The 17086-nt window shown below is 42.2% G+C and overlaps 1 protein-coding gene across 1 annotated transcript in view; it reads right to left on the reverse strand.

Moving 5' to 3' along the window:
* The window catches only part of LATS2 (large tumor suppressor kinase 2), a 44545-nt gene that overhangs the window by 23956 nt on the left and 3503 nt on the right, over nt 1-17086 (reverse strand). The window contains exon 2 of the mRNA XM_065730086.1: nt 16055-16640. Coding sequence (XP_065586158.1) covers nt 16055-16393 — 339 coding nt within the window. The 5' untranslated portion in view covers nt 16394-16640. The remainder of the gene's footprint in view (nt 1-16054; nt 16641-17086) is intronic.

Genomic DNA, 17086 nt, shown 5'->3' on the forward strand with positions numbered 1-17086 from the left:
ACTTCCAAGAGAGCTAGGTAACTCAGTTCATTTTGAGCCAAGTGAGCAAGGGTTAACTTGAGCAGCAGCTCAGCTGGGGCACCCAAACCTGGGCGAGAGAAGGAAGAGAGGCAGCAGGAAGCTGATGACCATCTCTGGAGCACAGCTGGAAGGAGGAGCACAGTGAGCACAGGCTGAGCTTTCTCTCTGGTGGTGGCTGATGGCCAAGGCAGCTTCCTCTGCTCTCGACTTCTCTACTCATTCCTATGCCCCGTGCTGTACCCCAGTTGTGTTCGTGTCTCTCTCACTGAACCCAAAAGTTATTTTTAACCCGGACTGGATCCCTGAGCAGTCACCACTCAGCTCAGCAAGCACAGTGCCAGCATCACTTGTGGGAACAAGCAGGGAGGGATGAGCACGAAGGCAGCAGCTCCTCTCCTTCCTGCACACCAACCAACAAACTTCTCAGCTGAACAGATATGCCTCCAACAACATCCCTAACCATAAGATGGGGCTTTTGTGTTTTGTTGTTGGTTGGTTTGTTTGTTTGTTTTTTTCACCCCTTTCTCCGTTGCCTGAAGAAAGTTTTCAGCTGCAGCACTTTGCGTATTGGTATCATATGAGGTTTAATGCAGTAATCCCTCTTAACTTGTGCAGTTATCACCTAATATTTCAAGGCAATAACAGGACGTTTCTCAAAAATACATGTGATCACTTTAAAAAGATATAGCCAAGGGGAAGCAGCCTTACACGACAGGATATAAATCAACATGTTAGACAAGCAATTTTAAACCACAGGAAGAAGAAAAAAAAAGCCTCACTCTATTGAGCCAATAAAGATCCTGTAGCACTGACTCTCTAAGATATTGACCTAATCCATAACAACTATCTGTCTTATGGAAATAGAGTATTTTGAACTCTAAAGAGCTCTGAATTCTGTTATTTCCAACTGACACAACAGAGATGGAGGAAAGCCAAACAGAGGGCACAATTCCCCTCATTCTCCCTCCACAGCTGAAGCAGTGCCTTTGACCAATGGGCTCTGTGCTGACACCACTGGTTACCAATACTCCAAGTAGCAGAGATGCTCCTCACTTCCCACTTTTGAGCCCTTACTCCAGCTTCTAGGAGACTGCTGTTTCCCAGCACTCTCAAGCCTTGTCACTTGGTAGGAAAACAAATGGCAGCTGTTTCCCAGCCTTTGCTATTATCACAACGTGCACTCAATTGGATGAATATCATCCAGAGACAGCTGCACTTCTTCAGAGATCCTTAAGGGTGCAACATGCTAAGAAAGCAGTAAGAGACAAGTAACCACTTTTCCTCCTTGAGATAATATTCTTGGAAGGGATGCCTACCGCAAATAAGCCAGGGCAAAACTCGCCTCAAGTATTCCAAAAGCAGGTCAGTGCCCTGATGGCACAGCACTAGCAGCAACCAGCACAGCAATACAGGGCACAGGAGGACAGTTTCACCATACAGCATCCCAGAAACCAAGATCTCACCATGTGCAGCGGTGTGCAGCTGAAGTTTCTGGACAAAGGAAGAAAATACAGTTTCCATGCTCCTGTTCTACAGAGCTGCCAAAAGTAAGGATATATGCCTGCTTAGGCAATCAAGCTCCAAATTCCTAAATTTCTCCTATGAGAACTGGTGGAGACAGTACTACTGGTTTCTAACCTGCATGTGTGTTGCCAAGTGCTGAACATGCTGCATTGCACCACTCTGCAGGTTCAAGGAATGCTGTGCTCCCTGAGCACGCCAAGTCTAAAATAAAGCTGAGCACCCATGGCAATGATACATGGAAATGGTCTCTGTATTTGGATGGTGAGGTCACACTACACACCCTAATCTGAGAGATCATCTTGTGGTAATTTTCCTCTCTTCTCCTGTGTGTGCACCTTAACTTGGGCTCCCACCTCCATGCACACTGCTTTGGACAGTGTTGTGAGACTCAGAACTGCACATTTAATAATTTCTGAGCAATGGCATTCAAATTTGCTTCCTGTCACAGTTTGCTTCCATTCACTTCTCATAACAAGCCTTGCAACTGTCTGCTCCTTTCCTCCAAGGCATCCACCACATCTCAAAAACACTGACATTACAATTCATATTTAATTAAGCTTTTCAGTAACTGCCACCACCTTCACAGACTAAGTGCAAAAGTCAGTGATAAAACAGTATGAGTACAGTGATAAACAGTATGTGTAGAAACCTGAATGTAGGCACTTTCTCCCACAACTAAAACTTGTATTTATATTCCAGAACATGCAATATCTGAAATGCTCCAACTATCTGAAGGACCACCACGCAAAGGAAACATTAACACAGTCGTAGCAGTTCCACGTGCATCTCGTTACTTGCTGTAAAAATTGGACAGCCTACATGTTAACTAGGGCCTACACAGGATCTAGTGGAAGGTGTCCCAGCCACGGCAGGGGGCTGGAGCTGGATGTCTTTAATGTCCCCTTCTAACCCAAGCCATTCTATCATCATAAATGCCAAATGAACTTTAAGTTAGTATTTCAGTGCTTACATCCAAGTGATCTGTCAACCAACTTCTGCATTCCTTCCAACACGAAGTATACAGCCTAGACACTCCAGCAGCTAACTGCTTATTTACCTCTGCTCTGAGCATAGACCATCTTTGATACATCACAAATGCCACCTGAACAGCATTAAGGAAGCAAACAATGAGGTATGGATGAGAGATCTATGCAGGACAGTAAAAACCCACTAAATATTGTTACTCTTTAAAAGTGGCTAAGTGTGTGTTTCCTACATTCCCACCATAGAAATGTCAGTTCTGGTTGTAACACCTTCCAAGTAGCCCTCATTTTTTGCAGCTCTGTTAAACCACACATCTCCTGCAATACCAATAGAACACTGCCTTTGTATTTGATTATCACTGTAATGGAGCAATGCAAATGTGAAACCTTAGGTGAACACTGAAACTGCTGTTAGCAATTTACTCTGGCAACATGATCCATCCCACACCAAGCTTTCCCCAGTAAGACCTGTGCCTTACAGCACAAATCCTGTTCATCCAGGAACGGCACCATCATGTTTTCTTACATCATTACAAGTGCCTGAAAAACTCTCTGGACACCAACATCATAACTTTGAGTAGAAAAAGAGATTATCAGGTGCACTTCAGAAAAGAGAAGTACCTTAACTGGTTATTAAGTACTGCTGCAGGTGATAATTAACTGTTCACATAAACTAAAATTCTAAGCTGTAGATATTAAATGAATTTGAACAGATTTCCATTTAAGGCAAAAATCAATGTCAAAGCCTAATTCCAAACAGCATGTGTGTGTGCTGATGGAACAGGAGAACTCTTATCACTCAAAGTAAGAAACAAAGCCTGACCTGATGAAATGAATCGAATTTTACTACTCATTTCAATGAAGACAGCACCTGATCACAAGAGCCTTCCAGCTCGGTGGGGCTGGGTATACAGGCCCAGTCTAGATATGCACAGTTGCTCTTTAATCCCAAACACATTACTTTTCCCAGTTTTCCCATCTTGCGGCCCAAGAACTCCACACTGCAGCACTGAGAGAACAGAACCAAATCCTGCCAGAAACCTGGATTGCGTGGACTCCTTGCATTTTGTCTTCTGACCCACAGTAAAGGACCCTCTGTTGGTGCAGGTGGGGTCTGAGGGAGGAGGTCACAGTTCCCAGCAGCTGAGGAAAAGGCCTCCCCCCCAGCACTTCCTGCAATGTTCCATGCACTAAAGTCATATACCACTACAGGCTGGATCGCAGCTCAGTGCATTCCACTGCACTTTGTCATGCTTCCCTGATCAATACTATGCCAAAAATGACTAGTTTTAACAGTTCTCTGGTGAATAAAACAGTTTGCAACTCCGAAGCAGAGCTAAGATTTTTATTTGTGTTAAATTTGCTCTTCTGCTCTGAAGGAACATTTTTAATGCTGCCTTTAATTCCCCTTCTTGTACTTTTTTTCTTAGTTATGTAGTGATTTTTCTGAAGTTAAAGGGAAAATTCAAGCTGATTAGCTTTTCAAGGTTTTAAAGAGATCACTAAGTTACGACTGAAGGAAAATATACAGACAAGCAAAATACGAAAAAGCTGTACATCACAATCATATAAAACAAGAAATACATAGCAGTGAGCTAGAAGAGATTCACAAGCCAGCTACCACAGAGAACAAAGTCCAAAGTCCAGCTGGACTATCTAAATAAGCACAGAGTATCCAAGATTTGCACACTGACTGTTTATTTACTCAGTACCCAACTGAGCACAGCCCGGTGGAATTACACGGACCACTCCTGCACACATCCCTTCTGCTCAGCTTCTCTAGGCACTGACAGCTGTAGGCACTCCGCTCAGCCATACTTTCAAGGCTATGGCCTAAAAACTTTCCTTTGCAATCTTTTATTCAAAGACCATGCCTGCAATTACAAAAAAAAAAAAAAAAAAGAGTGAAAAACGTGAAACTAAACTAAGTCCTTAACACATCAAAGTGCTCATTACAGCCGTGCTGGGTGCAGCTCCCATAGTGGAAGAATACCACATGCACCCAAAAAAGGAATCCCATTTCTCTCCAAGCCAGCTAGGTTTGTTCAGGACAGCAAGAACTGTAGCTGGTTCCAGCCCATTTTTGGAACAGAGGATTTTGCTATCCAACCCCATCTCTACGCTGACCTGGAAATATGCCTGTCCCAGTTGCCACTTGCGTATGGAAATAATAAAGCTATTTTTACATAAAAAGAGAATCCTTTATTTTCCCAACAGCGAGAACAACCATTGCAAGGAGCACAGAAACAAGACATCTGGAATAGAGGAGGGGGTTATCTACAGTACCAAAAAAGCAATTCAGCCTTGTAAGGAAAGCACGTGGGCAGATGAGTGGTTAAGCCTGACTTCAGGCAGCAAGCACAGAAAAACCACAAAGCAGAGGGAAATGGAGCAACATGGAGCCTTCAGAGTCAGCAGGCTGGCAGGTGGGGGGAATATGTCTCTCAGCAGTGGAAGCTCCAGCCCTCTGGCCCAATTACCCTCCTCCCAAAATCACCACCAAACAACCCACACTGCTCAGGAACCCAACCCCTGCCTGCCCTTCAACATAGGCATCAGCCTTACCTGCTCCCCCGTGTCCTCACTGTTGCCAGCCGGCACTTTCCCCAACCATTTATATCTCTTCAGCAGTAACCTCTCTTGTATTCAGTAGCTGCCACAGTCTCAGTGTTGTTTTTATTAAAAAAAAATGAAAGTAAGGAAAGGAGGGAAAATTAAAGATTACTTCCATGGAGCCTTTTCTTAGACCAGGTAACCACAATCCTACACGAAAGTGGCAAAACAAAGCAGAATGGCAGCTTGGGGGCAAGATTTTCCCCAAACTGGTAAGCTCCAAAACCTGTGTGCAAGGGAGATGATGACCCCCTGGCAGTCTGACTCAGGGCTTTGTGTGGTGCAGAGCACCATTCCAGGGCTGAAGGAGAGAGGAAGTTAGCACATCCACACCTCTCCACAAGGAAGGAGAATGAAAATGTCCCCCTGTGAAAACTGAGGAATATTATCAAACACAAAGCACAGCCCATTGCACAAAACAGCATTCCCAGAGATGCTAACAGGGAGCAGGATGTTCAGATCCTCCCAGGAATCCAGCAAAAGGCAGTGCTACCTCCAGCACCAGAGCCTGGCACAGACATGCAGCAGCTCATGCTCTCCTCAGCTTCCTGCAGGGATACGGCCCAGGCAGTGACAGCCTGTCCTGAGCACTGGCTGTGCCATCAGAACAGAGCAGGGCCTGCTGCAGCAGTCCTCAACCTCCAGCAGTTTTTAACACTTATATACCACAGGAAAGTTCCTGGAGAAATGATCTGTTGCAGGCTTTACAGCGCTGAAGATGTTCTGAAAAATACTTTTTCTATGCTACTTTCATGTGGTTAAAAACCCCTGAAGGTTCACTTCTCAATAAGCAGAGATGGGGGTGGAGGGGGTGAAACCAACGCACAAGAAAATTCTTGTGGCTTGCTTTTGAATTTGCTGGCACTCCTAGGAGGATGTGCTTTTGTAATATGGGGAGGTGGCTCACAAGTGCCCTGGAACAAACAAATTTTGTCCACTTAGGGATGTCTTCTAGGCTACAAGTCTCCAATTTATGCTGCAGAGCACCACACCATCACCCCCCCCCCCAATTATATATAGGGAATATAATAACAGGATCCTCTGAACGGGAGGGCACACCAAGGTGCAGAAAGGACCACAGGAAGGACATGGAAATGAGTTTACAGAATAGCAAGTGCTGGAGTGCTTGAAAGAGAAGACATGCAGGCAGCTGCAGCTCACAGAGAGCTGCCTGCTCCACATCTGGGCATCACACAGGCAGTCAACACATGCGCTGAGGGCACAGTGAAGAAAATGAGTTGAACAACCAAAAAAACAGGCTTCATCAAGGTGGAACACACATGGTTTAACAGTTATTTGGATCTGGAATAGAACAGGTCAGTACAGGCCAGATATGTCTTGATTCAAAAATGGTTAACTGGGACAGGCAGAGTTTTGTTTCCACAAACCAAGATACCCTGCATGCATTAATAGTTCCAAGGCTGCAGTTCATCCATTGATTGTGCTCCTTTATTAGATTGACATCTGGCAGGAATGAATGAAGTAAGTCTGGCTAGAAGGAAAGCTGAGGTAGACAGGCCTAATTCAAGCAGACACTGCAGCATCCGGACACTAAATGGAAGCAATGAAAACATACAGGATGTACTGTGGAAGTCCAGTTGCAACTACAGTTCCTTAAGATGTCACATGAAACCTAAAAAACAAGGCTGAAGCCTACTGAATAATTATTTCCTAATACTTTGCAAGTATTTATGTAATTCATTTGGGGTATTCAGAGGCACGTGGAAAAAAAAATAATGAGGGACATCTTGCATACTAGTTATTCAAACCAGTTGAGCACAAAACAATGCAACATAACTACCAGTACAATACCAGAAAGTATCAAAGAGAATAGCCTTGAAGATACTTACTTTTAAATGTAGTGGAGAAACAAACGTGAAAAGAAGGATGCGACAGAGTATCTGCAACAATGATCTCTGAGCCTTTGCCTACATTTTGTTTTGAAATAATACACATCCAACAGATTCATAAATGGGATTACAAGACAAATGTAGTCATACAAGCACACTGCAATAACTTCACACTGCCAGTTGTCTGCTGAAGTCAGTATATTTGCAGGGCAGGAACTTCTGTATATTATCACCTAGTATCATTAATCTATCACTTTATGTAAAGAGTAATACACTGCATCTTTGCACACTTCTGATCAAATCACTGACAAGTTATGCACTAGAGGAACAAAGAATATGGAAAACAATCACAACTGTTCAGTTATTTAACCCACATTTAAACTTCAACGTTGCTTTCCATTGATATTGCATTATCTTTTCCTAAACATGTAGAAGATGGCATGTATTGTAACAGTTTCGGACACACATATACCAACAACAATTAGATGCACCAGCTGCACAGAACTGTTATTTTCACAGGCTGTCCTGCTACAGCTGTTACCTGACTCAGAAACTTACCAGTACCTGCTGTTCTTGGCCATCTGAAAACAAACTGAATTAGAAATAATTCTCTAAAAATCTACTTTCATATCCTCTCCTGTTTTTTTCTTCCTTTCTCTCCCAGGGAAACATTTTTAATTGCTTGGCTTCAGTTAAAATGAAGAGTACAAATTTCTAATCAGGGAAGTCCATCTCTTGCACTGCAGGAAAGGAGAACACAGCCTCAAACATCAGTACCTTGTTTACTTAGGCTGAAAAAGAAACATTCAGAGCAGTAGCAAATCCTATGGATTAAGTTCTTTGCTAACAGTTGGTACCATGCAAACACTGTTGTCATTACACATACATGAACACATTCTTCTCTTAGGTGAAACCTGATTTTTATATATCAGATGCCAGTCCAGATGGCAAGGCAAGATAATCAGAACACTTCTGTTGCACAACTACAGCTGGGTGACCCCATCAAGATCGAGTCAACAGAATCACCTCAGCAGAAACACTCAACATCAAGGGAGGCATGCCAGCAACCAAGCAATTGTAAGTCAAAAATATTCCAGCAGTGATAGTATTTTGGTGATCAGCAGCAGATGTGCAGAGAGCATACATAATGGACATATCCAGTAAGTAAGAAAAACAGCAGCTGCCATTACCAAGAAGGCTCAGCCTGAAGGCCTCTTTCATCTCTGTTTACTGTGTTAGCAGCTGTTGGTCAATGCTCAGCTGAACACAAGTCAGCAACACGCCCAGGTGACCAAGAAGACCAATGGCATCTTTGCTTGGGCAAGAAATAGTGCAGCCAGCAGGAGTAGGGAAGGGATCACCCCTCTGTTCTCAGCAGTAGTGAGGCAACACCTTGAGTTCTCCATTCAGTTTTGAGCCCTTGCTACAAGAAAGACATCAAGGCCCTGGAACATGTCCAGAGAAGTGCAATGGAGTTGTAAAGGGTATGGAGCACAAGTCTGATGAGGAGCAGCTGAGGGAACTAGGATTATTCAGTCTGGAGAAGAAGAAGCTCAGGGGAGACCTAATTGTTCTCTACAACTGCCTGAATAGAGGTTGTGGTGACTTGAGGATCAGCCTCTTCTCTCAGGTAATAGTGACATGATGAGAGGGAATGGCCTCAGTTGCATCAGGGGAAGTTCAGGTTGGACATCAACATCAAATTCTCCAGAAAAGCAGTTAGCTGTAGTAACGTAGCCCAGGGAGGTGGTGGAACCACTATCCCTAAAGGCATTCAAGAAATGTTTCATGTTGTACTGAGGACATTGTTTACTGGAAAATATTGGTGATAGGTGAATGGTTGAACTGGATGATCTTGAAGGTCTTTTCCAACCTTGGTGATTCTGATTCTGTATACGCACTGACAAATCACAGAGACATATAGCACTCAGGAACAAAGGGCACACAGGCTGTAGCCTGACTTACGGGAGATTACAGGGCACTGTGATGCAGCGAGTGCCATGCTTGGATACACTGGAGGTGACAGGACTGCCCTGGGATTCAACAACCCTGCTGCTGCATCACACAGCACGGTCACTGAGGAGCAATAGTGGGGCAATTTCCTGTCCCTACCTCCCAGGCACATCCACGCTGGTCACTGTTCATCCTTACAGCACTGGCCTGCTAAGAACTGAGCCAGCATCTTCAAGAAAATAGACATAGTTGCAATACTACCATGTTTTCAGGAAGCATAGAGTCACAGTACCTACATTCTGCCCTTGGGCAAATATGAGATCTGGCAATCATATTTCATGAGATACAGTAAAAGTAGCTTTGATTCCTTTAGCATATTAGATAATATTCTGTAATTGAATGCCTGGCTACACTCTTGTAATTTAAGTTACTGTAAGCTTACATACATGGCAATGCCACTATTTCTAAAGAAGATACAGATGATATTCCCCTCTCCTTCCCTCCTCCCCACCAAGTTATTTAAGTTTTGGCTCTGCTGATCAAGTAACTTCAAAGTAGCTTCAAAATATTTTTTCCTGTGAATACAACAACAGAAAAAAAAAGGGGAAGGAGGAAGAGAGCAGCTTACTATTCCAAGTATATTTACCCATGCTTTACAAAAAACTACTCCATGCAGGTGGCACATACCTGTGTACCACACAAAAAGCAGATGGGGACTTTTGTTTACTTTCTACTGATTTCAATTAGCAGCTTTAAAATACACTTTTATTTAGTTTAGAGACTAACAAAAAAAATAATTGAATTAAATGAGTTTAGGTTGAATTACAAACATTCCAAAATGAACATCTTATGTTATCTCTAATCTAAGGACAGCAGCACATAAAAAGCCTTTGCATGAAGTTTTCCTACTGACATCACTCCAAATTTAATGGCTTAAATTTAACAGGAACACAAACACGTACAAAGACGCTAATTTCCAAGCTCAGACTAAAACCACCGTGTGCATAACTCTCAGATGCACGCTGCAAATGACAGCAGAGATTTAGGCTGAGAATGACAAAAATGCAAAAGGAACAGTTGCACCCTAATACTATTGTGACAGCAACTTCCTGCTGTACTAATGGCAACTTTTACTTTTGGTTACAGAAGCTTTTCTATTCAGAGACTGAAGTTAATGCTTATGCAGAATTTTTATTGATTTTAATAAAAGAGGAAATGGCCTCATCACAAAGATTAATAGCTTGATCTTTTCCTAGCAATTAAATTTCAATAAATACAACTATCCACTGTTAGTTAATCCCGTAGCTTATTAAAGCAATTCATGATTTCAGACTGTTATATTAACTCCAAGAATGATTTTCTGACAAGAATAGGGAGCATTAATTTAACATAATTTGAGATTTATATGGATCTACAGTTGAAATTTGGCATCTGATTCCTGTTGCCAATTCTAGTAGGACGTCCCAATTGATTCTGCATAATTTGCCTAAGAAAGGAGACCAACAAGAATAATGGGCAGAATCCAAGTTGTCCTGCAGTCTGCTCTGCTGAAACAACATGCAGCTGCCAAGCCACGAAGACATAACCTGTCATGAGAAGGAGCACATCAAATCATCTGCTACCACTAGATTATTTCTTCCAAGGTGAAAAGGCAAGAGAAGGCAGAATTATTTGTCTCTCTTCTGCAGGACTAAGCAACACTCAAGACAGAAGAAATCCACAGAATATCTACTCAAATACATTGCAGGAAATGCAAAATTACACCTGGAGGATTTAAGTATATTCATTAAAGCAGTGTCATCAAAAGCAACAGCAACTGATAGGAAGGCTGGAGACAAGAGAATGGGGATGGAAGAGAGAGGAGTCACTGTGTATCAGCTCAAGAGCAATCCTCACCTCTTGCTTTCAGCCTCTGAAAGGCTGGGAATCACTTATTTTCTGAAGAAGCTAGAAACTGAAATGACTTAGGGGGCCAACCTCAGGCACATGGATACAAAAACATGCTCTCCCCTACAAGCCTTGATGGATGAATCCTGAAAGACATTGGAAATCTCTCAAATAAGGAAAAGGTCACAACAGAAGTTACAGATAGGAGAAACTACAGCAAAAGGTTATGAAACAAGCTCCTGAAATAGCCAGCAGATGACAAAGCGAACAACCTACCTTCAAATTAGGTAGTAAAAGAAAACACAGGAGACTGTTGGCCTGAATTACAAAATCTACATCAGTTGCTAAAATAAAACTCTCCCCCTGCATTCAGCGGTGGGTGCCCTCATTAGAAGGCCCTTTTTTGTAGTTTTTCCTTCCCAGTAACCCACAAATACTTATTCCTTCCCGACCTGCAAAAGGGCTTGTGATGACTCAGTTGATATCCTTGACAAATAACCCAGGCAATCTTCTGACAGTTTATTCTTCAGACTTTTTTCATTAACAGTTCTGCACCTAAAATGCTCAGAACATGACAAAGATATTAATCTCGGACAGCAGAACTCTCAACATAGTTGAAGTTCAAGAAAGCAGAAGAATTTTGTCACAGGATTGGCAAATGTTATGAAATTAATTCCCCTGTTTGCTCAGGGCTATTACAAAATTCACTGACCTTCACCTTGAAGGCAAGCTGCCTTTTCTAGGCTTGGTCTCTTCAGCAAATAAATTGCAAAAGGTATTTCGCTAGAAGCAAAACCCCAGCTACACATTGTCTGCAACATGTTACCCAAACAAAAAGACGTGATTCATCTGGTTCCTCTATCCTTGAAGCAATGACAATGAAAAGATGCAAGTCATACTGCTCAGGAATACAGTCAGATAGCACGAGGGTTATAAGCAATTCTGACGCACAACAGTTCTACGTACATAATAATGAAAAGAATGTAATCCACAATGAGAAGATCAAGACAATCCTACAGTGCAAGAAGAATAAAAAAACAACCCAAATACTTCTACAAACTGAATTCCAAGAACTCAGTGTAATACAGATGACAAAGATGGTCAGCTTGATATTGTTACACCATTACAATACCCACAAACACCACTCTTGTTCCTTGAAATGCACTGTAATTTGTGCCCAAAGGACAGATCTTCCCCTTCTGAATGTTCTGATACTATCTCAGGCAGGGTAGGGTGTACAAGCTTTATTACAGAGATATTTATTAAAAGCCTCTGGAAGAAGTGAAGCATAAGGACTTTCATGCTTCACATTCACATAGTTGTTCAGGGTATAGTACGTGCTGCATGTTCCCAGAAATATGTAGCCTCTGAAAAATCCTGAAACATCATTGTTAAAAATAGCTGCCCATCCAAGCTGTCTAGAAATCTTCACTCAAAGTCCTCCATGCTCAAAGAGAAAGGGTCTGCTTGAGGAAAAGAACTGACAAGTGTGTAACATTCCTCAGTTCATCCAGAACTGCTGCAGCCCGCTCTAAATTACAATGTCAGCGGCTGTTTATGTTCGGAGGAAGTACAGTAAGTACAGTACAGCCCATTCAGGTTGGAGGAATGTCACTGATCATATGCTCAATTGCATCTATTCATTATAAAAACTCAATGCACAACAGCAGCTGCATTTAGCACCGCGCCCCAACGCCGTCCAGTTGCCCCAGGTGATCCCGGCGGTTTGCCAGCCCACAGGAGTGATGCTCTGTGCTCTCTTGCCCTCCCAGTGACTGCAAGTTACACTTTCAAGCCTAAGGAGCCATACTTACTAAATAACTGTATTAGTTGCACTTTCGGCTTCAAGATTTTGCAACAAATAAGGTCAGGACTTTTGCAGTTGTGTTCTACAAGACTCAAAACAATTTGTGCTGCACTCATCATTTTTGGTTAAAACTCAGTAGATAATTACTGCTGAAGAGATGACTTCACCAAAAAACAGACAAGCTACTCCCCTTGTTTCAGAAGAACTATGATTAATCGTCTGCAATTTTGTATCTTCCTATTAAAAAAGGCGTAATCCAGGCATCTGTCACATATCCTTTTTCTTTAATTAAGCCAATCTCAAACTGATCTTAATTCTTCCTCTCTCTCTCACCAAGATTTTTCCCATTCTTAAAAATGTAACTCCTCATCCCTTGCCTCTGCTCCCTTTCATCCTTCCAGAAATCCTTGTCATGACCCAACAAACAAATAGAAAAATGCTGATCCCAGCAGAGCATCCATCAAGACAGATCATCACCGCAGCCAGAATTACTGTCCAACAACACCACCAAACAGTATCAGTTTGAAAATGAAGTTCACACAAGATCAAATTTGACGTTAGAGTCATAAAACTCAATGTTATAGTTTCTCACGCTTCCTAGAACACCCATGATTAGAACTCCTTAATCTACCTCATCATCAACTTCAGACCGTCGTAACCACTAAATACCTGACTAGTAGTTTGCAAAACAGGATCTGCAGGGCAGGAAGGATAAGATCTTATACTCTGAGGCTCGCTGGAGGGGAAGGCTAAAGTAGGCCATCCACAGGCTGACATCCTTCCACTCTCACATGCTTCTTTCTGGCACTTGAGGAAGTTCGTAGTGGGAAAATAATAAATATTAAAAAAAAGAGCCCTGATCAGAGGGGAAAGAAAGCAGAAAAGCCCACTTACCAGGCTCACACTAGCACTGGGTCCAGATGTAAATAAAACCACCCCTAAAGAAACTGAAGCTGATCTTACTCTGTCCAGCTGGAGATCAGTTAGCTGCCCACTGAACTACAGAAGATGCCCCCCATGCTAGAGATGCTGAAGCTTTTGATTTACAAGCAAGGGCAAGGGAGATTGGGATAGCTGAAGAAGTTACTTCACATTATGCTCAGAAACAGTTCAACAGTTAATTCAAAACAGCTCAGGCACCAAGAGGAAAGGAAAAATCTAGATGTAGTAATCAGGGCTGTCACCCTACACTACTTCCCAGGGCTAGATACCTTTCACACCAACTCAAGAAGCTCCATTCATTCACAAAACTCTGAGATGGCCAAGCTTCATACAGCCTGGACCCATATCAGGAAACACAGCACTTTCCAACACCAGAATCCAGTTTTGGAATCCATGCTTGGACTCAAGCCAAATGTGATCCTGCTTATGCTTAGGTTTTGAACTGAAAACACACCAAAGGGTTATAGCCCCAATAACGGGGAAGAAAGCTAAAAGCTAAGATGGAACGATCACAGCCAGTGGAAAAAAAAAAACAAACACAAAAATGCAGAACCAAGTTAAGAAGGTAGCAAAAAATCTCTGCATCAGAACAGCATTCATTTTCTGTGCTCGCTAACAAGTAAAACCATTGTATCAACAACAAGGCAAAACAGCTAAAAATATTGCACGTATAGTGCATTAAACTATGCTTAATGCCAAGACATTTTAACAGGTGCTCAGGTATTTCTGTTTTATACATTGCTTCACATTTGTGTGCTACACTGCTGAAAATGCTTTCCAAGATTTCAGCAAGCTAGTTCTGTGCATGAATGATTTGTCCATGTAACCTACCAAATGCACATTTCCAAACCAGAATCCAGCTGTGCTCATTTAACCTTGGCTCATATGCACTGGGAGTGTTCTCATCCTGAACAGCTTGGGAAATTTGGAGAGTAGAGTTCTAAAAAACACTGTGTTTTCATGGCAGACTTAAGATGACAGCAAACACTCCAGTTCCACCAGCTACATTATCGTTCAACACAGTATCTTGTTTCACTGAAATGGGAAGTGGTTCAGCTGCACTGCAGCACTTCTCACTGGCTCTGGAATCTCTGATTAACCTTGCACAGCATAAACTCTTTTGGCATAGGTGCAGCACTAATCAATGCCTATATAGCTCCAAAGAAACGCAGACTGCCTCGTTACACAGACTCGGGATATGGTCTAGGAGAACCAGCTGATTAAGATCCTGCCATAAATGAACAGAGGTTAAGTTCTGAAATCAAGGAAATACCAAAGAAAGCATTTTAGTTTTAAACAAATATCGGTTCAAGAACTATCAACTGAAATGTTTCAGCTTGACAAACAACTGTCATTTAGTCATGTGGGAAAAAAAGTTTTTTCTTCAGCAATGAGAACCCGAACCAAAAACAACACATTCTTCTCTCAAAACAGAAATTCTGAGCTATTCTTGTGCAGAGGTGAAAGTCAGTACTGAAACTTGAAGCACATTCAAGGTGCATGCTGTGATCTGATTCAGGTGAATGGTCTCATAACTGAGAGCATACACAGGTCACTCTGAAAGCAACGCCTCCTATTCATTTTCATGGAAGCTACAACAGATACAAAAAGCACAATAACACTATTTGATAGAGCAAATTCTCAGCTACAAAACACTAGCTCCCAACAGTCACCACCATTAGTTACGCATTTCTGCCAGCAATGAACAAGAGCCCGCACATTGCGCTCATAGCAATGTGTGCCAGTGGAGGTGACCCACTGATGCACTTCAGCTTCATATGCACTTCCATGCCTGATGTCATTCTGTCAGACTGCCCCTCTGCTGCCATCTGTCACACAGCAACAGAATATAATGGAATACTGGTAGGAAGGTTCAACCTCTACTGCCACACCACCGCCATCTGCGTCTGATGTTGTGGATCAAGATAACTAAATAGCAGGCATTACTTTCAGAGCAGACCTTGCAGTCCAACAGCCATCTCAGAATGACAAGAACAAGCACCTCCGTGCAGTGCTCCTTATCTGAGACAGAGCTACCATCCCTTGGTGGAAGCAAAGAAGGTAAGGAAGAAAAAGCATCAAGCCATTTACACCTGTTCCTTGCAAACAGCAAAGGCCAGATGCATCATTTCTTCCATATACTTCTGACAGTGAATGGAGTTTACACATACTAGACAGAATTCCACTCTAATACCCATAGCTAAAACTTGTTATATAAAACTTTATACATCAAATTCAGAGATTGCATCAGTCCTTCAGTCACCGTAACACAAATTAACCCCACACTAGACATGCCTCTCAACCATAAGTTCATCTGCTCAGCTAGTTACACAGCAACATGACTATTAGAAGAGTTGGTGCTTTTTTTCCAACCAGGAAATTTGATAACCACCATCTAAATTCTTACCTCAGGACCAAGCATAAATTTGTTTTGATCACAGTGACAATTCTCCTCCCTTCAAACTCATACGTACCTGATCACAACCTGCATTCACCAGCTCCTGGAGCATCTGCCTATTCACTTCGACAGCTGCTGTAGTGCTCGACTCATTAGCAAAAGGTAGCAAAGAATATCTAATTTCACGCAGAGCTTTCTGGTAAGGTCCAAACTTTGCCGTCTGTCTCATCTGCTGCTGCCTTGCAGCATCCTTCCCAACTAAAATCTTAGGGTCCAGAGAAGTTTCACTGCCTGGTCCAACAGGCAGTCCCTGACCTGAAGATTTGGACGGCTGCTTTAACCCTTCTCGAATCTCTTGTAGCCTTTGTCTGCTGTTTCCAGAATATGTCGTAGCAGGAAAAGTCTTTGGCCTCATTGTTAATCCAGTTTTCTCTGAGCATAAATACAGCTTTATTCTTAGGGCAGTTTTCTTTTTTTAGTTACTTTATTTCTAAAAAGCGTCGCTTAACAGTATCAATTTCTTGTAAACGTAAATCCTTCAAAGGGAAGAACAAAAATGGCAAAATCCTCAAGAGGTTTCTGCCAGCATTTTACTTCAGCTCACGATCTTCACGTCTCCTACAGAAAATCCTTGGAGTCATCATTTTGCAGACTGATGGTGTCTGAAACAAAAGAAAACAGAAAGCACACGTAATTAAGTTGATATTGTAAATGCCTCTGAAGGGACAGCATGACAATTAATCAAGTGAAAGTGAATCAGTTTAACCTGTTAAGCTGTCACAGTTGGATTCCCATTAATGACAATTATCACTTTATCTGTTCTCAAGAATAGGATTTCAAAAGCCTTTCTCAACATAATAAAAAAAAGCATTTTTCTTTAAGGCTTTGTTTTGGAAATAAATGAAAATAAAAATGCCAGAAGCTACAAAGCTTGAGAATGTCATACACTACCTAATTGTGGCACGTTTCCCATCCAATTGCATAATCAAATCCTGGACAAGCCTATCCTGTTTCATAATTAGGGAAGAGTGTGTTCATGAAACATTTTCCCCCCCACTTAAGACTGTTTGTTTTACACTAGCTGAGCTCAGTTTCAAGAGTTTACGAA

Source organism: Cyrtonyx montezumae, unplaced genomic scaffold, assembly GCF_038088225.1.
Source record: "Cyrtonyx montezumae isolate F1298 unplaced genomic scaffold, pur_monq_1.0 scaffold_12, whole genome shotgun sequence".
NCBI lineage: Eukaryota > Metazoa > Chordata > Aves > Galliformes > Odontophoridae > Cyrtonyx > Cyrtonyx montezumae.